The sequence below is a fragment of the Andrographis paniculata genome, unplaced genomic scaffold (assembly GCF_009805555.1).
Source record: "Andrographis paniculata isolate CXL003 unplaced genomic scaffold, ASM980555v1 Contig69END, whole genome shotgun sequence".
NCBI lineage: Eukaryota > Viridiplantae > Streptophyta > Magnoliopsida > Lamiales > Acanthaceae > Andrographis > Andrographis paniculata.
This window is the reverse complement of record NW_026137605.1, coordinates 6510018-6535825: the sequence shown is the minus strand read 5'-3', so window position 1 is coordinate 6535825 and position 25808 is coordinate 6510018. Positions and strand designations below refer to the sequence as shown.

The following is a 25808-nucleotide window of genomic DNA, read 5'->3' as shown; positions in this document are numbered from 1 at the left end:
AAATAAATAAATAAATAAATATATAAAAAAAATTATATTTTAATAAATACTTATAATATTTGTTCACGTCTAAGGATCTCTCTCAAATCCCAATTTTGGCCGTTTATACAAGTAACGGACGGACTTCAAATAAGAACTGGATAAATATACTTTTTGTTGTAAAAGAAAGGTCCACATCATATGTCGATGTGTGTGCGACGTGGCATGATTGAAAACCATAGAGTCAATGTCTCTACTATAAATATATATTAGTGGGAAATGCACGGTATTTTTATATATATATTTTTTTGTTCATTAAAATTTTTTTTTTTTATTTTTTTTTATGTTTTCGTTAAATTTTTATTAAAAAAATATTTATTATTTTTTTAAAAAAAATTAAAAAATTATAATTTACTTAATTAGTATTTACGTAATTAATATATATATGTGTATAATAGTAAATTTATTTTTTAAATTCAAATTTATTATTTAATTTTAAATTGAATAGACAAATATTCTATATATATACACGTCATAGTATTGAATTCTTAATAATTTTATCAAGTTTTATATTTATAAAATATTTATTGATTATGTTAATTATAGTTTGTTAAATATATTAGTTATGGTATATTAATTATGGATATTTAATATAAATTTATTTTAATAAAAATATCAAAAATAAAGAATAAAATAAAATCGTATAGATTTATTGAAAATTTATATATATATACACAAATATATTTGAATAAAATTATCATAACTCCATTAAATCATCAATATTTATATTTTTATTTAAAATAAATAAAAAATTTTCATTTAAATGAAAAAAAATATGAATAATATAATACATACATTATAAATAAAAATAAATCAATTTTATTGTAATGTTATTATTAAATAGAAATTAATATAAAAATTATTTAAAGAGCAAATAAAAGAAAATATATCAATAATATACAAACAAAAAAAAGTTATATTATAAAATTATTTATACAAAGTACAAAACAATAACAAAATAAAATATTAAATAAATTATACTTTAAACTATTGTATCATCTTTGGATCAGATACAATCTCAATATTTTGAAACTCCAATGAACTAAAACGAAGGAAAAAAGCTGTATTTGGTGGCTTAAAATAGAGAAACATTGTCGAAAAATTGAGAAAAAATTCACAGGGAAGATATTTTCAAAAAATAAGAGAGTTACAGAACAAATGAGATTAAAGTGTAACTGAAATGGATAAGAAACTGATCTTGTTGTGTGGGGGCAATCTGCATAACACAAAAATATAATTAATATTGCAAATAAAAATAAATCTATTTTTAATTTTAATTTTATTATTAAATGTAAACTAATATATGAATTACTTAAAAATAAATAATACAAAAATATATGTAAACACAAAATTATATGAAATTATTTATATACAGTACAAAATAAAAATAAAATAAAATAGTATAAGTAAATTATACGTTAATACGACGCATCATCTTCACATTTGGTGATGTCACAATATTTTGGAACTTCGATTATTAAAATGCAGAGAAAAAAACAACTATATTGGGTGGAAAAGGAAAATAAAAACGTTATTTAAATATTAACCGGAAACTCGCCGAAAAAATATTACCGAAAAAATGAAGAAAATTGAGAGGATGAAAGGATGAGAAGTTGATGTGTGATTGAAATGGGATGAAGATATGGTCATTTATAGACATTCAAATGAGGGTTGTCATCAAATTCATCATTAATGCCGACGTTAATTTATCGTAATTGACGTTTTTAATATTTGGTCAGAATTAATTTTGCTCATAATAAATTTAATTATATTTAATAAAATTTTATTATTTAAAAAAATATGTGTTAATTGCAAATATAATTATAATTAATCTGCATGTTTAAAATATTTTTCTCAAAATTAGTTATTAAATTAATAAAAGTTGAAAAATTTAAAAATTATTTATTATGAATATAATTAACATTAATTATATATTTTGATTAGAATATTACATTAGTTTTAAATTTATTAAAAATTTTCAAAATTTTAGAAATAATAGTAATTCATTGTTGATATCATTAATAGTATTATTATTATTATTATTATTATTATTATTATTAATAAGTATATAGTTATGGTATATTAATCATAAATATTTAATTTAATAGTATAAAATTTTTTTTATTAAAAAACTAATAACGAGAAATAAAAATGGTATGAATTAGATTTTTTCTTTATATAGATAATAGATAAAAATAAATAAAAATAAATGAGGACTTCAAATATTATGAAATAAAATCAATTATTTAATTTTAAAATGAAAAAAATATTCTATATATATATTATATTATATTATCAAATTATATATATTGATTGTGAATGTTTAATACTCCCTCCTTCTAGTTAGAAAGTATATATAGTTTTATTTTGGGACGTCCAATTACAAAGTAAATATTTTATTAAATACCTTACTTTTTTCCACAAATACTCTTACTTTACATCACATCATTACTTTTACACCAAACAGCAACGACAAAAATGTCATTACACTACTTTTAACTACCCACTATAATTAAAATACTATTATTTCTTAAACACCGCGCTAAAAGTAATTGTATACTTTATTAGTGGACAGAGGGAGTATAAATTTAGTTTTTAAAAAATAAAAATAGAAATAAACAATAAATTGATATGAGATCCATTTATCATACATATAATTACATATATTTTTAAATTATCATGATTAATTGTAATTTTATAAATTATATCAATTATAACTATATCAATTAATAAAATTATTTAATATCAATTATAATGAAAATTTTGAAAAATTTCATTATCCATTATTTACGGGTATAAATAAAAATTACGTAAATATCAAATTAATTTTAAATTTTTTTAAGAATTAAAAAATAAGACAAAAAAGATTTGGTGGGGTGGACCCAACGCCGATCTCTTTTATATATATTTACTCTAATCATAAATTAAATCAATTATTTTATTATATTTAAAAATATATTAATTATAATTTTATTAATCATGATATACTTAATAGCATTTAATACATATTTATTTTATTAAAAATCAAAAAAATTGACAAAAAAGATTTGGTGGGATAAACCCCACACCGATCTCTTTTATATATAACTAGTGTGTAAACCCGTGCGATGCACGGTTTGTATAAATTATTAAAATAATATTAAACAAATGATTAATTATATTGGCAAATATTTTATAGAATGATACAAATATTTTAAAGACTTCAACAATTCATATTAAATTTACCATACGGCGAATTCTTCTTATTGTATCAATGAAGATATAATATATAAACACAATCCATAAAAGTGTCAATAAACTATCGTACTAATTATATATTATTTCATATTATATATTTAAAGATATATTAGTATACTAAAATAATTAACAATGAAATAATATATATGTATATTTATACGTGTAAAATATGTCTTATTTTGTAAATTTTTGAAATAGAATACTTGACATCGAAAGATAAATTGAAATTATTTGTGTGACAATTTTAAATTCATACTTACGGTATCGTCTTTTATTGTCTAATTAACTTTATATCTACACTAAAGATTGTATATAAAATATAACTACAATATCTACATTTTTGAGAATATGTGTTTCAACAAAAAAAAAAAAAAAATTAAAAATAAACTTTAAAAAATTTTAAAAGTATATATATCTACTAACACTATAAATAAATAAAAACTGTAAAAATTATATAGATTTTAAATACCCTACTATCATGATAAAAAACTATAAAATAAAAAATCAGAAAAATCTCAAAAATGTCAGAACGGATGAATTAGGACTGATCTCAAATATATAATATATAGACTAGTGTGTAAACCCGTGCGATGCACAGTTTGTATAAATTGTTAAAATAATATTAAACAAATAATTAATTATATTGACAAATATTTTATAGAATGATACAAATATTTTTAAGACTTCAACAATTCATATTAAATTTACGAAGTGACGAATTCTTCTTATTGTATCAATGAAGATATAATTAGTAGTATACATATATAAACACAATCTATAAAAATATTAATAAACTATCGTACTAATTATATATCATTTCCTATCATATATTTAAAAAATATATTAGTATGCTAAAATAATTAATATATATATTTATTTATGCTTGTAAAATATGTCTTATTTTGTAAATTTTTTAAATAGAACAGTTGACATCTAAAAATAAATTGAAATTGTTTGTGTGATAATTTTAAATTCATACTTACGGTATAGTTTTTTATTGTCTAATTAGCCTTATATCTACACTAAAGATTGTATATAAAATATAACTAAAATATCTACATATTTGAGAATATGTGTTTCAACAAAAAAAAAAAATTAAAAATAAACTTTATAAAATTTAAAAAGTGTATATATATATACATCTACTAACACTATAAAAAAAAACTGTAAAAATTATATAGATTTTAAATACCCTACTATCATGATAAAACACTGTAAAACAAAAAGAAATAAAAAATCTCAAAAATGTCAGAATGGAGGAATTAGAAACTGATCTCAAATATATAATATATAGATAGATCATGATAAAAAAAAAAAAAAAAAAACTGTAAAACAAAAAAAAAAATAAAAAATCAGAAAAATCTCAAAAATTGTCAAAATGAAGTAATTAGGGACTGATCTTAAATATATAATATATAAAATATAGATTACGGGTATAAATAGACAAAATTATAACTTACTTTAATCATAAAATTAAATCAATTATTTTATTATATTTAAAAATGTATTAATTATAATTTTATTAATTATGATATATTTAATGACATTTAATATATATTTATTTTATAAAATAAATCAAAAATAAAAAAAAATCAAAAAACCGATCTCTCTTTTATATATATAGACTATATACTAGCGGAATACCCGTCCTACGAAAAAAATTATAATCATATTTTTTTGTTTAATAGTAATTTTTTATATATTATATATATTTTTTTAATCAATATAAAAAAATAAAATAATATCAATGAATTATACTCTCTCCGTCCAAATATAAAGTAAATATTTAATTTTGTAGCATTTTACTTTTATTTCTTAATTGAATATAAGATTATAATATAATGGAATTATTTAAAATAATTTTGAATGCAAAATAAATTATATTTTAAAAATTTAATATAATTTTTTTTATATCTTCTTTATAACCGTAATTACAAATAAAAATTATTTATCAATATATATGTTGTAATTCTAGAATAAATTTAAAACTTAAGTCTATGCTTTTTCTTAAAACATATATATGTGTTTACATAATTATTTTAAAAATTAGTAAAATATATGTATTTATCTTTGGATAGTACTATACATTTATTTTAAATTTATTTTTATCACTTTTAAAAAACAAATATATTAAAAATTAATTAATGAAAAATATATTCAGAAACTACACAACCGTCATTTTTCCACTAAATATCATATAATAAATTAAGAAATAAAAATATATAATTCAACAATACTCTACAAAATAAATTTCTCATTCCACTGCTTAAAAAACAAATGAAAAACAAACAAAATTTTCACTACACCTATAACAACAATCTTAACATATATTCTGATTTGAACGGCAACTATTTTAACACATCTCCTGATTTGAGCGGCTGCCACCGGATTTTCTGCAAGCTCGAACTAAAACCATTTTCATAATCTACCATCATCCAGTAATTCTCGACCAAATACAAGCACCAAATAGAGACGACATCAGTCCACCTCTGCAAACACCCACATTAGCCACGACTGTTCGAGCACAAACTTTTTCGGAAATAAATATGTAATATAAATTATGATTTACATTATATATTTGGAATAAAATATGCAATATAACTAAAATAATTTAATGTTAAAATAAAAATTTAATTTATCATGAACAAAATCAATTAAAAAATATATAAAAGTTATACATATATTTGAATGTGTTTAAAACTTGATTGATTATGAAAATAAAATTATTATTCATATATATATATAGCAATTTCTGTTTTTTACAACTTAACGAATAAAATCAATTCCCCAGATAACTTAATTACAATATTGTAACCTTCTGTGATGAAAAAAATAAAATATTAATATAAATTATGATCAATTGCTAATAAGAATTTAAATTACACTTAAATGTATAATAAAATAATTTTTATATATTACAAATTAAAAAACCACCAAATTTATCGCTAAACACCTGCATTTATCTTTTTTTTTTCTTTTTTGTTCTCGTTTCTTATTTTTTCTGACGAAGAAATTAAATATAAAATGAAAAAGAATAACCATAAATAAATTCAAATTTTCAATTTCTACCGTCCAAAAAGAAAAAATATTGTCTGACTGCAGTAAATATAATCTCGTGAAAATAAAACATTAGGCAATGAAAATAAATCAACAAACTTAAACAAAATTTAGAAATAAAAGAAACAACTTTATACCAAAATAAAATGAAAATTTTAGAAAATTGTGATTACTCAACCTATTTATAAACACTATGAAAAAATTGTAAAAATTAGTTTTCCCATTAACAATTAGTTAAAAAACCATTTAAAATCAAATTTTCAAAAAACCGTAAAATCACCCCATTTATTGATAAATAGTTAAAACGGTAAAAAAAAAAAAAAAAAATCTCAAAATTTTGAGATTGCAAAATTGCATAAATATTGAAAAAAGTGGGGTCCACATTGAGTTCTTATATATATATATGATATATGATTTGTGGTTCATTGTAATATATGTAGAATGAAATTCTATCGTCTAGTTAATCTCTCTCTCTCCAATATATGTATATATTATATATAGATACTAGCGCATAAACCATGCAATATACGATTTGTGTAAATTATTGAAATAATAAATACAAAATAATTACATATTTAGTTCAAATATATATACGAATATGAGAACATATATACCTTAAATATAAGTATTATCCTAAAAATAAATCCACCAAAAATTATTTCAATATTTTGTAATATATATTTTTAAAATATTCTCCTAAAACATAATAAATCGAAGTGAAAATATGTGAAATGTCAAAGTAAATAATATAATGTGTTACATTCGTCTATAGCATCATTATTGATGAAAAAATTCTCATCATGTTGGTCATGCATAACCGCATCATCTTAAAAATATTTTAAAAATGACATTATATCAGTGATAATTAAAATAAAAGTAATGTGAATAACATTATATGATATAATATACCAATAAATCAAATTATAATTAAGAAGAAAATAAATTGAAGTGATCTTATCGAATAATTATTTCAATAATCTCATAAAGTAATAATAATAATAATAATAATTAATAATAATAATAAATTCTTTTCAAGAATATACTATTAAACAAAGTAAATAATATAGGACAATATTCTTGAAATAATTTTTTTATAAAAAAATGATATATATTTATTTATATGTTATATGTAATATATGCATGTCTTTTTAATTGCTAAAGTAAATAACATAATGTTATCTTATTGATGAAAGAATTCACACCATGTTGGTTATTTTTCGAAATTGAAAAGAAATTGAAGATTGATTGTGTAACTGTATCATCTTAAAAGTATTTCAAAAATAATATCATATTAGTAATACTTTAAATAAAAAATAAACTATTTAAAATTTTTAAAATTTGACTAAAACTACATAAAATTGTTGCAATATATATACTAGCGTACGTACCCGTGCTACATATAATGCAATTAATAAAAATTATAATATGATATATATACATATATATATATAGAAACAATCAACAAAAGAATTTATTGCAAAATTTTATCTATTAAACAAATGATAATTAAAATATTCGATAAATATACAAAAATAAAATTATACCAAATTATTTATATAATTACAAAGTAAAAATTATAGTATTAAAAAATTAAGGTGAAAAAAATGATAAAAATAATATTTGAATATTTTAGGATTAAAAATAAATCACTTTTTAATTTTATCCGTAAAATACTAAAGTAAAATCATATAAATTATTTATACCAAATAATAAGAAAAAAAAAAAAATAGAAACAAATACTCATAATAATTGATATCTACTAAAAAAAATGATAAAATTAAACATAAAAAAATCAAAAGCAATATAATAAAAAATATTTTATAAACTTAAAACTAAAATAGAAAAAAATTCGTACACATAATTATTCAATTTCGATCTCTATATCATCTTCTGTATTTTCATCTTTGTCCACTTTTTCTCTTTTGTATATCTAAAAGTTGTGAAACAAATTATAAAAAATAACATTCGAAAATCACATATATTTAATATTTTCATCTTCATTTGTTAAAAAAAATAATAGTTTCATCTTCATCTTTATCAAAAATAAAGTATTAATATTTTAAAAAATCTAGAACATTAATACCAAAAAAGCTACATACACGTAATATACATTTTTTTCATCTGACATTTTTTTCTTTAACATCTCCATCTATACATAAAAAAACAAAAAACAAAACTAAAAAAAATATTAGTATTGTGAAAAAAACTATTAGAAAATTAATACAGGGAAAACAACACACATTTAAAACTAAAACAACACACATGTGCATATCATCATCTTCTCGTTTTCATCTTGTCATTTTTCTTCCTTCTATATGTCTCAAAATTGTGAGAAAAAAAAAATTATAAAATTATCAAAAATAAAGTATCAGTATTTTTGTATCTGCCATTATTTTCTTTTGCACCTCCATCTGTACAAAAAAAAAAGTAAAAAAGGTCCCGTAAGGGATGATCTGGTGGTAGTGTAGGAGTTGGATTTGTAACCGTGAGGTCATGGGTTCAAACCCCCGGGACACTTGCAGAGTTTACCCAATGAAATAATGAACCAAAATTATCATTTTAAAAAATTAAAATGAACACATTAGTGAATAAAAGAGGTCAACAAATATTTTACCAATCAAAATATTATGGTAAATTTATCAAAACATTTAATAAAAAATAAGAAAGTAGATGAAAAATATAATGAACCAAAATTATCATTTTAAAAAATTAAAATGAACACATTAGTGAATAAAAGAGGTCAACAAATATTCTACCAATCAAAATATTATGGTAAATTTATCAAAACATTTAATAAAAAATAAGAAAGTAGATGAAAAATATGTAACAAGACAATTATGATTGGTTGAAATATGAAATATTTCCTTTGTCATAAAAAAAATTAGTAAAAAAAATATATTTATTATTATTTTCTTATATAAAATAACAAGTCGTTGTTGCAATGACAAGTTCTACTTAGCCACAAATAGTTCTATTTAACTACCTCTTTCGGGACCACAAATCTTGAACTTAGGCTACCTTTTTTGGGACCACAAATCTTGAAGTATCATATAACATGCATGTGACAATATTCATTTAGCAAAGGCTAGTGAAGGCACATGGGCGACCACGATTTACAAACTATAAATAGTATTTTTTGACTAAAATATCAATATAAATTAATTCTTATTTTCGGATTTGGTAGAACTACTTATTAAAACGAGGTAGGATTAGGTGCTGATAGTCACCCATCGACACCATATTGATTCATTAATAACTATTAGATTATAAAATTAATTTAATGATTTATATTAACTTAGGAGTGATGTTATCGCTGAAAATTTGTCGATGACGGCCAAATAAAGATAGATCTGTCAAAATCGACGTAAATCGAATTCTCCAGTCTATTAAAAAAACTATCCGGGTTAGATCAATATTGGGCTAATTTCTCCAATCCTTATATCTCATCCGTGGTGGGCACTTGGGCTAAGAACAATATTGGACTGCCTTGTCCCATCCTTGTATCGGGTCACTAGTTACCTCCGGGGGTCCAAAATGGTTTGGGACTAACAAATGCCTCACACAAAAATATTTGCGCGACAAGTTTTTGGGCAAAATGTCAAATTTTGAAACTCAATATTTTTGCAAGAGGTTTCGGCGGTACTTTGAATCTGGCTTCATATGGCCTCATCCGAAGCAGTAGGAAGCTGACGTTCCTTCCTCGACATCGAAACTGCTTTTCTGCGCATATGATGAATGATCTTTGCCATTGACGTTCCACAGGAGTTGTTCCACCTTGGCTGCCTTTCGAAAAGTTGTCCGAAATCATTATATTCTTCAATTGCCAATTTGTCACGAAGTTGACGCGTCATATTTTCGACCATCATGTCGATGATTTGGTTTTCAAGTATCCACACCTGACGTTGACCTTTTGCCTTGCGAAACATTTCCAAAAAACTTCGTACCGGCTCATCATGCTTTTGCCGTAGGTTAGTTAAGTTGAATATTATCACTTTTGGAAGTAGGCTGTAAAACTGCTCGTGGAATGTCCTTTCTAGGTACTCCTATGTATGAAATGAACTAGAAGAGAGAGATACATACCATGTAAAGGCCGATCTGGTGAGGGATAACGGAAATAGTTGGACTTGTACCACTTATTTTCCACGAAGTCCCCTCTGCATAGCGCCGTGAACCGATCGATATGCACAATTGTCGAGCGCGAGTCCTCCCCCCTAAAAAACATAAACTCCGGGGTCGAGCATTCCAGAGGAGAGGATGGTTGAAGGTTATCTGATCCGAGAATAGTTGTTGATAGTACGGCCTTGCAGGCAGCCGGACGAGATCATCACATATTCTTCGAACTGCCTCTTCAATCACCTACGGATCAATAATCGGCTGCGGTGGTGAGGGTATTTATGCATATCCTTCGAGCCGTACGGGAGCTGGTGTTGGTTTGCCCGGATTTGAGACCGTTCTATTCGAATTTGACAGAGTTGATCCTCCCGAAGCTGGCGGGTCTTTCCAGGCCCTTTCCGACGCTGATGATGCAACCGGAGGTAGCGAAGGTGGCGGATCTACATTTCTTATCGCCCTCAGATCTGGCGTCGTGGTCGGAGCTATTTTTTGGGTAATTTTTTGAGCTAGATGCGCTCACGAAGGTGGCAGGGCTGTCCTCCGAGTAATATCTGGAGCTGGAAATGCTCCCGAAGGTGGCAGAGTTATCCTCTAGGTGATATCTTAAGCTGGAAGTGCTCCCGGAAGTGCCGGGATATCCTCTGGGCAGTGTCTGTAGCTGGAAGTGCTCCCGGAGGTGGCAAAGCTGTCCTACGGGTGATATCTGGAGCTGGAAGTGCTCCCGGAGGTTGCAGGGATGTACTATAGGTAGTGTCTGGAGCTGAAAGTGTTCCCATAGGTGGCGGGGCTGTCCTCCGGGTGATGTCTGGAGCTGGAAGTGCCACCGGATGTACCTTCCAGGTCGTTTGTCGTGCCACTAGCGGTGGATGTGCTACTAGAGGTATCTCTCCGGTTATCTGTGGAGTTGGTGGTGGTCTCGAAAGAGTCAGAGCTGCACCCAAGTCATCCGTGGTGCCGCCGGAGCCGGAAAGTTCTTGAATAGTACAAAAATCCATTGATTTGAAGATCCGTAATTTTGGAGCTTCCCGGACACCTTAGGAAATTTCATTTCGTGGTATACTCCTTGTCCCCCATGCAGAGACGGCGCCGATGAAGTCGGTACATTTGATTCGCACGCCACTGTGACGGCCGAAGGGGCTAATCCCTAAGGTCCCGATTTTAGCTAATTTGTCAAATGATGAGTACAGTGATCGAAAGAGTGAGTAACAATATCTTTGCATTATTATTATTTTTTATGTGTGTGGAATTGTTGAGATTTTCTATTTGAGGTGTAATTCGCTTGTATTTTTTTTTTTTACTTTGTCGGTATTGAATTTTGATTGCTTATGTTTGATAACCATTTTTTTTAGTTCATGCATTTATTATCAATTGTTTATATCCTATAATACTCTCTATATTTTTTATGATCTATACTACTCCATTCGTCCCAGAAGTAAGTATCCATTTGCTTTTTGCACGTAGTTTTAGAAATATTAGTATTATATTGGGATATAATAGGAATAAAGTAGAAATGACTAAAATAACTTTATTAGTATGTGTGATATAAAGATAATGACATTTGTGTAATATATTGTAAGTTGTAAGGGTATTTGTAATGTTAGGTAGATAGTACAGTTACTAAAAAAGGAAATGGATACTTTGTTATGGGACGGACTAAAATGAAAAAATGGATACGTTGTTATGGGACGGAGGGAGTATTATATATATATTTTTTTCATTTATACTTGCATGTATGAACCTCTATAGTCTCACAGAATAACATCGACGACTCTTGCAAGACAAATAGTTTTATCTACAACTTTTTCAAGTAACAGAAGTTAAAGATAATTATTAGAATTCTATTGCATGTGCAATTGGTTATCTTATGAATTACTGTACTACTTATTTATATAAAAAGTCATGTTTTACTTCGTTCTTCACAGGTGAAAGAGGGGTGAACAAATTACTTCATGGACATAAAAAAATGCTTTAATACCTTTAGAATGAGTCAAGATACTTTTCAAAAATTATGATTTGATTTAGAAAATATGTATAGATTAAATGCTCCATACAGAATGTTAATTTTGAAAAAAGTTGGAATATTTGTTTAGGTACTTAGTAAAGGTGCTTCAAATAGAGATGCATAAGAGCAATTTTAACATTATGGATAAACTTTTAGTCTAACATTTAAAGAAGTTTTAAATGTTATTGGTGGTCTTTCGATGGATATATTGAAGCTAAGAGATTCTGAGTTCCGCGAAGTACCATCATATATCATTAATAATCCTCGATATATTCCACATTTCAAGGTATTTGTAATATTTCTTTTTTTTTTCTTTTTCAAAATTTTATATTGGCTAATTTTCAATTACATTTGCACATTTTGGGGGTATTCGCAATTTATGTCCCTATATTTAGCCGTCTTTTCAATTTGTGTTCCTATAACATTAATTTCGTAAAAAATGTCCCTCTATTTTACTAATCTGCGCAAAATCTAGTCTAAATGCAAATTAGAATAATATTAAGGGTAATTGAATAACGTCGTTGACGGAGTAATCACGTGCCACTCACGTGACCCTGTATTAGACCGAACTGGTTCGGTTCAATCCTGGTTCGGTTCGATCCCAGTTTGGTTCGAACCCGGTTCTGTTCAAACCGCTCCATATCTTTTCCAGACCGATCTCATTCCCCCATTTCTCAGTCCAGTCGTGATAAGCCCTAGGTCCTTCGAGCATCACCACCCCATTTTCCCCACTGATACTCCGCCCGTATTTACAATTGCAAAATCCTAATTCCCATCAATCATTGCCATCCCTAGTCGAGCTGGATTGAAGACGGAGTTAGTTTAGGAGTTCGTTCGTTCAATTCCATCGTGGAGGCGTAGATTCCAATATGTGGTTGACAATGGCACGTAGAAGCAAGCACGCTCTTGATTTCACCCCCAATTACAGTAAGTTGAGGCGTATTTTAATTTTTTCAGTCTATGTTAGGATTGTAGTTAATTTATTTGATGTCATCTATGAAAGGATTTAATTTCAATATAATGAGGTAAAAAAAAAAAGATTATGTTATGCTAGAAATTGAATTATGGCCAGTAAATAACATTGTGGTTACATGTTGATTTATGTTCTTTTGTTCTACTGGTTTGAATGAATATACTACTACATTATGTTAAACACTTAGCATTACTGAAATGTAGGGGTGATGTTCAATGAAGATTCTTCTGCTACTTTGAAAATTTATTTTGACGGGGTGATGAGGCGTAAGCCTCGTAGGGGATATTTAGGGGGAGAACATGATTATTTTGATTTTGTTGATATAGATAAATTAAGTGTGTTGGAAATGTGGGGATATGCAGAAAAATTGGGATATAAAGAAGCGAATAGTGTTAGATTTTGGTTGAAGTACGGTAACAACTTTGATAGACAATGCAAGTGTTTGGAAAGTGATAAGGATATATTGTGGATGACAAAACATATTCCAGATAATTATGAACTCGAAATATACTTAGAACATCTAGATATCGGGCTTAACCAAGATCCTCAATCCAATATAATTAGTAGAATAAAAGATTTAGGTGGTGAAGTTCCTCGGGCTAGCGATTGTGTAGAAGGTGAAATGGAAGAAAATGATTCTGATTTTGATGACTTAGATAATGAAGTTGAGTTAGAGAGTGGGGTACTCGAGGTTGACATTGAAGGTAGGATGAAAGGACAATCTATTGTGGATAATTTTACAGTTGCTGAAGATGTTTTGAAAACTTTACAAAAAGAAGATGGTGAGGCAGATGTCATGGGTAATGATAGTAAGTTAAATAATGGGATGGAAAGTGATGGAAGTGAAAAGGAGGGGACAAACCAGTTTGAAATATATAATTCAAACACTGGTGGTGAAAATCCAGAGCTGAAATTGGGGTTGTTGTTTAAGTCGAGGGCTGAGGCTAAGTTTTCCATTGAAAGCCATTGTTTTAGGAGGGGGATGAGTGTGAAATTTTCAAAGATTGACAAGAGTAGGTTGAGAGCTACATGCAAGAAACAGGGGTGTGAGTGGTTCGTGCTCGTGTCCAAGGTACAGGGTGATGAAGCATGGAAGTTGTGTAGCATGAATGAAGTTCATAGCAAATGTGGATGGACTTATGACAACACAAGTATTAAGTCTTCCTGGATTGGGAAGACATTTATGAAAAAGTTGAAGGAGAATCCGAAGTTGGATCCTGGTGCTTTTAGGGATGAAATATGTAGAACATTGAGGTGTAAGGTCTCGATGTCGAAGGCATATAGAGCTAGGAGAAAAGCTTTAGACTTGTTGCACGGGTCTAATGTGGAGCAGTATGACTTGTTATGGGATTACTGTAATGATATTGAGAGATGTAATCCAGGCACTGGTCTGTCTTTGAAACTTATAGATGATGAAGAGTCTGGATTACAATGGTTTCAAAGGATATATGTTTGCTTTTCTGCATGCAAGAGAGGCTTTCTTGAAAGCTGTAGGCCGGTGGTAGGTGTGGATAGATGTTGGCTTAAGAAGAGCTTTGGAGGGCAGTTGTTAAGTGTTGTGGGTATTGATGCGAACAACAATATTTTTCCTATAGCATACGCTGTGGTTGAGGTTGAGAAAAAAAATAGTTGGTTGTGGTTCTTAGAGTGGTTGAAGAGAGATTTGGATATTGAAGATGGTTATAATTGGACGTTCACGAGTGATAAACAGAAGGGACTGATTTCTGCTTTCGAATCCATTCTGCCCCAGGCTGAGAATCGGTTCTGTGTGAGACATTTACATACAAACATAAAACGTGATGGGTATGCAAGCATTGCAGTGAAGAGATTGTTATGGGCAGCAGCTAAAGCTACCACAATTCCGGAGTTTAAATGAAGGATGGAGGAAATGAAAAAGGCTTCTGAAGATGTGTTTAATTGGTTAGAAAATAAGAGTCCAGATCATTGGTCTAGGTCACATTTTAGTGTGTATCCTAGATGCGACATGCTTCTTAACAATACATGTGATTCTTTCAACAGTTTTATTATGGAAGTGAGAGATAAACCAATTATTTCCATGTTAGAAAAGATAAGAAACTTGTTAATGGTGAAGATGCAGTTGAATCGGGAGAAATCTGAAAAATGGGACGATCCACTTTGTCCGAAACTAATGAAAATAATGAAGAAAAGGATGGAAGAGGTTTCTGAATTCATTACAATGAAAAGTGATGATTGGAATTTTCAGATTACTGGATCTTTTGACCAACATACAGTTAATGTGAAGGATAGAACATGTAATTGCAGAAAATAAGACTTAACAGGCATCCCATGTAAGCATGCATTATCTGCAAATTGGTGTAGAGGAGAAGATCCATTGGCTTATGTCCACAAATGCTATTTTGTGTCTAAATACAAAAAGTCATATGCTTATCCAATCTTACCTTTGAGTGGACCTGATTTATGGGAAAAAACAGTCAACCCTCTCCCACCGGTTGAAAATAAAAGTGTTGGAAGACCAGTAACCATGCGACGCAGAGAACCCAATGAACCCCTTCCAAAATTAAAAAATCCTATAGACTCAAGGGTGCACCTAGAAAAATTAGGTGCAAAACGTGTCAAAGTTTTGGGCACAACTCCATAACTTGCCCAAAACGAGCTTCTATTCGTGAGCCACTGGAAGATGCTCAGAATGAGGATTTGGGAGGAGATGTCCATAACACAGTGTGCTTTGACGCATCCTCGCAGCCAATGCCTAGGGAGTCGGATAATCTCACAATGGTATGCTTTGTAAAACTTCAATTAAATTCCATTTCACTTGATATCCGTCATTTTTGGTTTCAATGTTTACAGGATATTGGTGATGCTCCATCAACAACAAGATCATGCATAAGACCAAGGAAGAAAAAAAACACCAACTCAAGTAACTGTATGGTTTGCTTATATGTACTTTCATTTCACAAGTTCACTGTCTGGTTTGTTGTTTGTGTTTCTAGGCTACCACTACTGCTCGTTCAAAAGCAAAAATCTGCACTAGTCCAAGGAAAAAAATGGCTTAATTAAAGTATAGTAACATTTCTTGGGAATGTTAGATACAATTTTTATTACAACTCTGGTACTAAATGAACTTTCTTTATTTGTAGATGCCTTCGACGTCCAACACCATTCATACACCTGTTATTGTTAAAGGAGAAAACACATTCATTACCTTATCCAACCTTCAATCGTGTGTTTCCGATATAGTATATGGTGGCAGCACGACAGTCGTGGCACCAATCGAAGCACACATCCAGCCAACATAAAAAACAAGGGCAGGAGGTGCCTCAAATGATAAAAAGAGAGCCAATCTAAAAAGCAAGATAAACCCACCAAAAAGAAGAAGTAGAAACTTCATACACCTAATAAAATTTTACTGCCCTTAATTTGCATTTGATTTTGTGAATCAATATGTTTGAAAACTCTTGGGAATTATGTTTTTATGGGGAACATCATGGATTGTTGATATTTCAATGTGATATGCAATTTGAAATATTTGGGGATTTAGGTATTGGCATTTGTTTATGTGATGTACTTTTAAGTAAATTTTATTTTTTCTTGGCAATGCACACAGGTTCATCAATTGTTGCCTAATTGTGGCTGTTTATTTTACGTTTTTGCATAGGTTTATTCATGCACTGAGTTGTATAATTACGCTCCATTGACATTCCATACAAACGAATACAGGTCCCCCTATACACAAGCTGCTCCAATTTGTAATCACAATCCATACAAACGAATTAATCACGATCAAACTTAAAGATGTGAAATATATTACGATTACAACATTTCTTCATAAAATAACAAACAATGCTCCTTCCAACACGAGAATCCAAAGCTGAGTTTCAAGCAAAAAAATATTACAACAACACGATAGACCGACACAATACATCAACATTTCAACTTATGATATAACAACAACAATCCAACACCTGGATCACGCAACACATTATCACTAATATTACCCTTTGGCGATAGCCAATTTCGGAGGCGAGGTAGCGTTGACTATCACCATAAAGCCGAATACCAAAAAAATGAGCGCAATAACCACCATATTAAGTAATATTAAACTGCTATGTTGTTTAACATAGCCAACGTGCACCGACGGATGTTTGTTGTTCTGGCGTTTCATCCTTTCAACTTCTTCTTCCAATGCATTTAGCTTTTTCATCAATTGGTTTTCTTGTGCTTCAACTTCAACAACATCGTCATCCACGTCGATGACGTTCTTTCGCTTCTGAATATTGTCGAGCCGATGAATTTTAGACATCAATGCATTGATCACTTCCTTATATCTATCTGTGGGTTCCTCATCCCACCATTAAAACATACTACTGTAATTTCCATGTTTCTACAAAATTAAAATTAAATAAATATTTTCATAATGAAGAACAAAAATAATAATAATTTCTTTTAAAAAAAATACAAATGAAATTACCGCATAGTTAGGACAAGCTCTGTATCGCCTACCCGGATTGCTGGTGCTCCATAAGGTAAGCAATGGGAGCTCATATCCACATCTACACACCAACTTTGGAATATCCTCGATTGGGGACTCTACAATCCGCAGATTTCTATAAAAATTGGTTCGGGATGAAAACGTCGAGCTGATTCTCTGAAATCCGGCAAGAATTGGAGGAATGATCTACTAAACTCTACCTTCAATCTAGCTCGTTTAAGGATGGCGATGCTCAAAGGACCTAGGGCTTCTTGCGACTGGACTGAGAAATGGGGGAATGAGATTGGTCTAGAGAAGATATAAAGCGGTTTGAACAGAACCGGGTTCGAACCAAACCGGGATCGAGCCGAACCGGTTCGGTGGAGAACCGGTTCGGTCTAATGCAGGGTCACGTGGGTGGCACATGATTACTTCGTCAACGGCGTTCTTCAATTACCCTTAATATTCTTCTAATTAGCGTTTAGACTAGATTTTGCGCAGATTAGTAAAATAGAGGGACATTTTTTACGAAATTAATGTTATATGGACACAAATTAAAAAGATGGCTAAATATAGGGACATAAATTGTGAATACCCCCACATTTTGCATATGTCGATAGGATTGTATTGGAGCTATTGACGGTACACATATCATTGTGGTTGTTCCAGAAGAAATGCAATTACGATATAGAGGGCGAGAAAAATCACCAACTATGAATGTTCTTGTCGTATACGATTTAGACTTATTGTTTACTTATGTTTTGACGGGAGGGGAGGCATCCACACATGATGCATGTATATTTCTAGATACCATCAATGAGTCTAAGTTCAATTTTCCGAAACCTCATCCATGTAATTTTTTTTATTACAAATTATTAATTTAGAAACAATTATTTGATTACACAATAATTTTGTTGCACATTTAGAAGAATTTTATTTGGCAGATAAAGGTTATTCATAAAGAAATAATTTTTGGACGTCATATTTGAAGATAGGGTACCATCAACTGGATTTTCATGCCAATGGTCCAAGGGATATCGAGAAACCTTTAATTACTATCATTCATCGTTAAGGAGTTCTATTAAAGGGTTGAATTACTCAAGGCTAGATGGAAAATACTTAAATTACTGTCGATATATTCAATGGAACTCCACTATTTAATTATTTGTGAGTTTTTTGTTTTGCATTATTTAGTAATTATTTTAGTATATTTTTATTTTTGTTCAATTATAATTTTTTTTAGAATTTAAAGCAATTAAAATTATTTTGTTTTACATATAAAATATTTTATTTGTAAAATATATAAATTAATTAGAATACTATTAATTTATTTTTATATATTTTTTAGTACGTAAATTCTATGTTAAAAATAAATAAAATAAAATAATCAATTTGAAATTATAAGTTTAGTAAAATAATAATTAATCAATAGGTAACACAATAAATATAAATAATACTTATAAATTTAAATATAAAAATAATCTCGTTTAAAGTATAAATAACAAATATAAATAAGTTAATTTAATAAATATTTCATAATAAACAATCAATTGATTCAGTTAGTTAAATTAATTAATTAAACGAGTTAACAACTAATTGTCAAACATACCTAACTCAAGTCATCACATGTGCCCAAGAATTATGGGTGACATGATTTTTAGCCTTGAATTAATGCTTAAGCTTTTTTTATTGTTTTTTAAATTTATTTTATTTTTGATGGATTAGAACTATCCAATTTAACCAAATTCTAGAACCCATTGATGAATCCAATCCAAAATAACCAACCAACCTAACTAATATTGATTAATTTAAGAACAAATGACATTCGCTACAAAAAAAAAAAAAAAAAAAAAAAATCTAAAGAGCTATAATATTTTTAACTATTAAATATTTTTGTATTTAAAACATATCATTTAATAATAAAAATTAATTTATCACTAAAAATAAAATGTTATACTACAAAATTAATTTCGTCGCTAAAATATTTTTGCTATAAATATAGAAAAAATATTTTAGCTACAAAATTATTTTTCATAGCTAAAAAAATTATACATATTTTGCTGTTAAAACTTTTTTTTTTTTATCAATTTTAATTTTATAACAAAAGAGCTTTCTTTAGCTAGGAAATTATATTTTCGTATCTATATCTCTTTTCTTTAAACTTCATTGCAAAAATCTTATTTTTTTGTTACGAAAGTCATATTTGTTGCCATAAAACCTTTAGTAACACGATATAGGCGTCGAAGTGGATTTCATCGCAAAAATATTTTTGCTATGAATATATACATTTTGCTACAAAAATCTTTTGTTGCTAGATTTTAATTTTTTTATAGCGATTGATGGTCTCACAGAGATGTTTTTCCCTACTTGAAATCCACATTTGAATACAAATGATATGTGCAACATAATGAAATGAAAACTCTCAAAATCTGTTGTGTTCAGATGATGTCATATGCTTGATATTTGAAAAATGAATAAATCACCGAAAGGTCTATGCAAAATAAAATGAAACAAGCAACACACCGAAATTTGTTGACCTAGTTTGGCCCTCAACCGGTCTACATCTGGGGCTACCAACCCAGGGAAATTCTACTATGAGTAAGGTAAGAAAAAGATAAAAAAAAAAAAAAAAAAAATACTCACAATCTCCACAAATACTTACCTAGAAACACTAACAAAAATGAAATTTCTCTACCACGTGAAAGTACATCTTACTTCGCAAAGGCAAGCGTCCAAGATCGCAACCTTCGTTAGGTTGTGCTTTAAAATAGGACAAGGGTGTATCTAGCTTCACATTCTTCTCATTCTATTCATGTTGCTTGTTGTTGCCTGCTGATGTGGAATATTTTATCACATATTTTCTACGTTGAAAAAGACTTTTTGGGAGACAAAAAGACAATTCAAATCCAGCATGTTTTAGAGGCAAAAGTTACAAAAGTTAATGTGCTATAATCGATTTGAAAAGTCAAAATGAAATGAAGAAAAAGAAAGGGAAACTGAGCCCCTTTTGGATTCACAGACATATCAGACGACCAATCAGTTGTCTACAGGATTGCCACCCTGCTCAAGTTCTTTGTTTGAGGTTTGTTTTATTGGACAGTAAAAGTTAAAAAATATAAATACAACTTAACTGTTAGTCCATAGGTATTTCAAACATTTCGTAATGTCAACACCACTAACCTTGCAATCTTTAATTAAATTTATTCTCAAAATTCCCTCTTAAATTTAATTTTCTTGAGTCATTCATCCTGATCATCATTTTGAACTTTCAAACATATCTGCGGACAACGGTTTGGTAAATATGTTTGCCGTTTGGTCACAACATGCAACATGCTTCTGTTTAACAACTCCATCTTTAATTTTGTCTTGGATGAAATGAAAACCTATGTCTATATGCTTACTTCGTTCATTGTTCACCGAATTTTTACTAGCTCAATAGATGATTTGTTATCAATGCGGATTTCCATGCTTCATACTGCTCTTGCCCTAACTCTCCAAGAAAATTCTCGCTCAAATTGCATGTCTGAAACACCACGATGCTGCCATATATTCAGTTTCACATACGGAGAACACAACAATTGATTTTTTCTTTGATTTTCATGTGAAAGCTCTTTTTCCCATAAAAATTACATATCGTATTGTGTTTTTCCGTTTGTCAACATTTTCACCCCAATTGCTATCCGAACATCCCACAATCTTAAATTATTACGGTTTGGAATACAACAAACCAAGTGATTTTCTTCCACGAATGTATTGTAGAATCCTCATCAATGCCTTCTAATGCGAGTATCTCGGTTCCTCTATGAACCTACTCCTTATTCCAACATTTATCTCATAATCTGACCTCGTACAAGTGAGATAACGAAGGCTTCCCACCAAACTTTGGTATAAGCTTGCTTCGAATCGGTCTTCATCTACATACTTAGAAAGCTTTGTGTTTGGTTCAATCAACATGACACTAAATTGTTGTTCGTCATATTGCTTATTTTCAAATAAAATTTTGCATATGCTTCCTGCGACACACCTATTTCATCTCAAATTCATGATTCATTGTTTTCTTGAACTCCTCTATCATCTTGACATTGTTTCCCATAAAAATGAGATCGTCTACATAGAAAGCGACAAATAACAAATACCCTTGGTTCTTTTCACATAGAGTGTGTGATCAAATGGACATTGATGGAACCTATTCTCCTTTAAATATGTGTTGATACAAGCATTCCATGCCCATGGTGCTTGCCTGAGCCCGTAAAGTGTTTTTTTTAGTTTCAACACCTTGTGCTCGTTTCCAACTTTAATGTACCTAGAAGGTTATTCGAGATAAACATCTTCTTTAAGCACACCATTTAAAAATGCAGATTTGACATCCATTTGAAATATAGGCCATTCAAATTGAGCAGTATATGCAATTAACAAGCGAATTATTTCCATCATTGCAACTATAACGAACAATTTATCATAATCTATTTCTGCGTTTTGTTTATATTCTTTAGCCACTAGTTGTGTCTTATATCTTTCGAATCGAATTTTTTATGCATCTCCAAAATATACGTACCACCTTTAGCCTCTCTCAAATCTTTAAATAGGTGTTTAACATTGCACATGTGATTGCTTGCACCCGTATCGAGATACCATGTCACATCATTGTCGTCATTGGAGTTATTTTGCACCATCGTGTGGATTCTTTATTCTCCTTGCTCCCATCTTTAATTATAAATTTTGTGTTCTCTTCCACTTTTTTTTTATTCAATAGTCTCTCGCATAGTGCCCAACTTTCCTACAATTATGGAACTTATTGAGATTTGCAATTTCTCGCAAAATGGCTTTTATTTCCACACTTGTGGCATCAACTATCTTCTATCATCTACTATGTCCCCAAATCTCTAATTTTGTGAAATGAATTGTTGATTTTCTTCCTAATATCTTCCTAGACCATGTCATCTAGTGTTGTGAACACTCCGACCACGTCCTTGCCCACGAGATTGAGAAGACAACTTTTTATCATCTTAACAAAATGTCTTTGTTTTGAGGTCTTCCTTGAGTGTCTCATTACTCACTTTCTTCTTTCACTGTTCATGAACAAGCTCATATAATGTCAAGGTTTCAATGTCATTTGACTCTTGAATAGTACACACAATGTTGTTGAATTCATCTGTAAGGGTCCGTAGTATTTTCTCCACCGGTTGAGTATTGTCTAGCGTCTCACCATTTCTTCTAAGCTGGTTCCCCATAGTTTGCACCCGCATTATATTCGGATGCACTTTTTGTTTTCTTCGTCTTCATACTTTTAAACTCACTGCAAAGGATTTGAAGGCGCACTTGTTTCACTTTATCGGCTCATTTAAAAGATTTTTCCAGCTTCCCTATGCTACTTTGGAGGATTTCGCATCAGAAATTTTTTCAAGTCATATTTTGAGATATTGAAATAGAAAATAAAGACTAGATTTCGCATCATAACTAGATTCAACCACTTCCCATGCATATTATTGGCTCCGAGCAACACCTGCATCTCTATACTCCAATTCTAATAATTTGATTTTGTTAGCCATGGTATTATCATCTTTATCAGAATATTGGAACTTATATTAGCTCTAATACTAAATTATTAAAATATGATTTTTCTCAAAACAAAAAATTGAACCGGATTGAAAAAAAAAAAAAAAAACTCTATATTGGTGCACTGCTTTTTCTCACTATATTATCTCATTCCATCATTGAAACATTCTACAAATAAGAGATTAAAAATAAGAAATATAAATACAACTTAATTAATTACTAATCTATATGAATATTAAACATATGGTACTAGTAACTCGACTACTTTTAATTAAATTTATTCTCAAGTGTAATATTAAAAAAGAAATTAACATAAGATGTGAATGTTGGATTAAAAATTAATTGTGGGTAAATATACATTGAAAAACCTTATGAGCTCATGAAAATTTTACTATCAGATCCTTTAATGTATTTTACCAATCTTATCTATAAATCACATTAATGCTGATCAAAGCGGTCATCACTGCATTTATCGCAATGGGACCGATCAGTGGTCACAACATCAACATAACTTAAGTTTCAATCAAGTGCGGATGCATAGCATGGGAATATCATGTAATGTGATCTTAACATGCCTATTTTCAACTGATCCACTTTAACTTTAATTCAGAACAACCGAATACTAAATTAAAACTGAATACTGAACAGTGAATACTGAATACTGCAGTATAAAATAAAGTAACTTTAACTGTATTTAAACATTACTAATCAGCTCCCACTAAACCAAAATATCAAAATAATTCCACTCTCATATGAGCAACATGCTCAATAATCATATACGGATAATAAGTAATGTCAAACAGAAACCAATATTTGGACTGATTCACTATTCACATAAGTTAAATTCATACAATCATCTCATACATATTATCGCAGATGTATATTTCATTATTTCAATTACCAACTCCTTTTGGGCCAACGAATAATCATATGAATTAAAATACACATAAACACTTACATTATCAAATAAAAAATCTCATATAAGGTAGATTACTTTGGCAACTTCGAATACTTGATTTTCACCGTCAAAACGCAGCAAGTATTATTAATGAATTTTTAATATCCTTAAACCAAATTAGAATCATAATTGCGTTCAATGTTTACTGGTCTTATTCCATAAAAATAAAGAATGTGTAAAAGAAACTGAATGCACATGTCTATAAGAAACCGAATGCTTTGTATGTTAATTTATAAAATAAATTAGCAATTATATCACATGTTATCGAGCAACATCATCAATTGTCTTTGAACAAATTACTGACTCGCCCGTGATAAATTTGTCTTGACAATTAAATGTTGACAATAAAGTAGTGTATCAAACAATATTCTGTCTTTGGACAGATCTATTATTCGCACACAAATAACTAAATTATCATCAACGCATTCAATGTCACTAAACATGCATGTAACAATTTAATTGTTGAGTTGTCTTTGGGTCAATCAACAACCTTATAAGTCACACATACAACCTTCTAATATATAAAATAAATTGATATGTACAGCACAGATTGTTTTGGCAACATAACTGTTTTAAAATATTTATAAAATATATTATATTATTTATTGCTAATTAAATTCACCTTCAAGAAACTGATATGTATATTAGATATGATGAAAGCTATAAAAATATCAATTAATTTTTGAACTTATTTAAAATAATCAAGTAGTCCGAAAAAGTGCTAAATGCGGCGAAATTACATACGCAAAATATGTCATCCAAATAAACTATAAATTAATACACTAAATAATTATAGTTAAATTTGAACAAATGCATATTATTGAATATACATGCTGTTGAATTTCAAATTTAATTGAATTATAAACCAATTATAATAAATATTTGATTATTCTCAAAATCAGCCATACGAATAATAATTAACATGTTTTCATGCATGCATTTCAATTGCATATATATGACATGTATAGCGTACATATGATTTTTGGATTAAAAATCTAATTGTGAGTTAAATGTAATTATTAGAGCTATCAGTGAGTGAGATTAAGCCTATATTAAGTGATATAAAAATTTATTGGGTTTAAATGTATTTAGTAAGTGTGGACCTCCTATATGCAGAAACTCGATAATTTATTAATTTGGTGATGAGACGAATTAATAATAAAAGATAAAAAAGTAGGGTTGTGATCTCAGGTTTAGGCACAATATCCGTTACTTGTCATATCTTATTGAGAGTAACAGCAGAAACTCTAGCATTTTTCTCACGAGGAGTTGTGCCATAAACTTCAAGAATACAATATCCCCAATTAATTTATTGATCCAAATGAGACAATGCAAATAAAATCAAGTTAGATTTATTAATTTTATTTATTATCTCAATTTTTTAAACACAACATATCTTAAACTTGGGTGTAATTTTTAATAA

The 25808-nt window shown here is 28.8% G+C and overlaps 1 protein-coding gene across 1 annotated transcript; it reads left to right on the top strand.

The window, feature by feature from the left end:
• The first annotated feature begins 13680 nt into the window (after positions 1-13680).
• Positions 13681-15297, top strand: LOC127263977 (uncharacterized). The gene has a single exon (XM_051293301.1). The coding sequence runs from the start codon at positions 13681-13683 to the stop codon at positions 15295-15297; it is 1617 nt and encodes a 538-aa protein (XP_051149258.1).
• The last annotated feature ends 10511 nt before the right edge of the window (positions 15298-25808 follow it).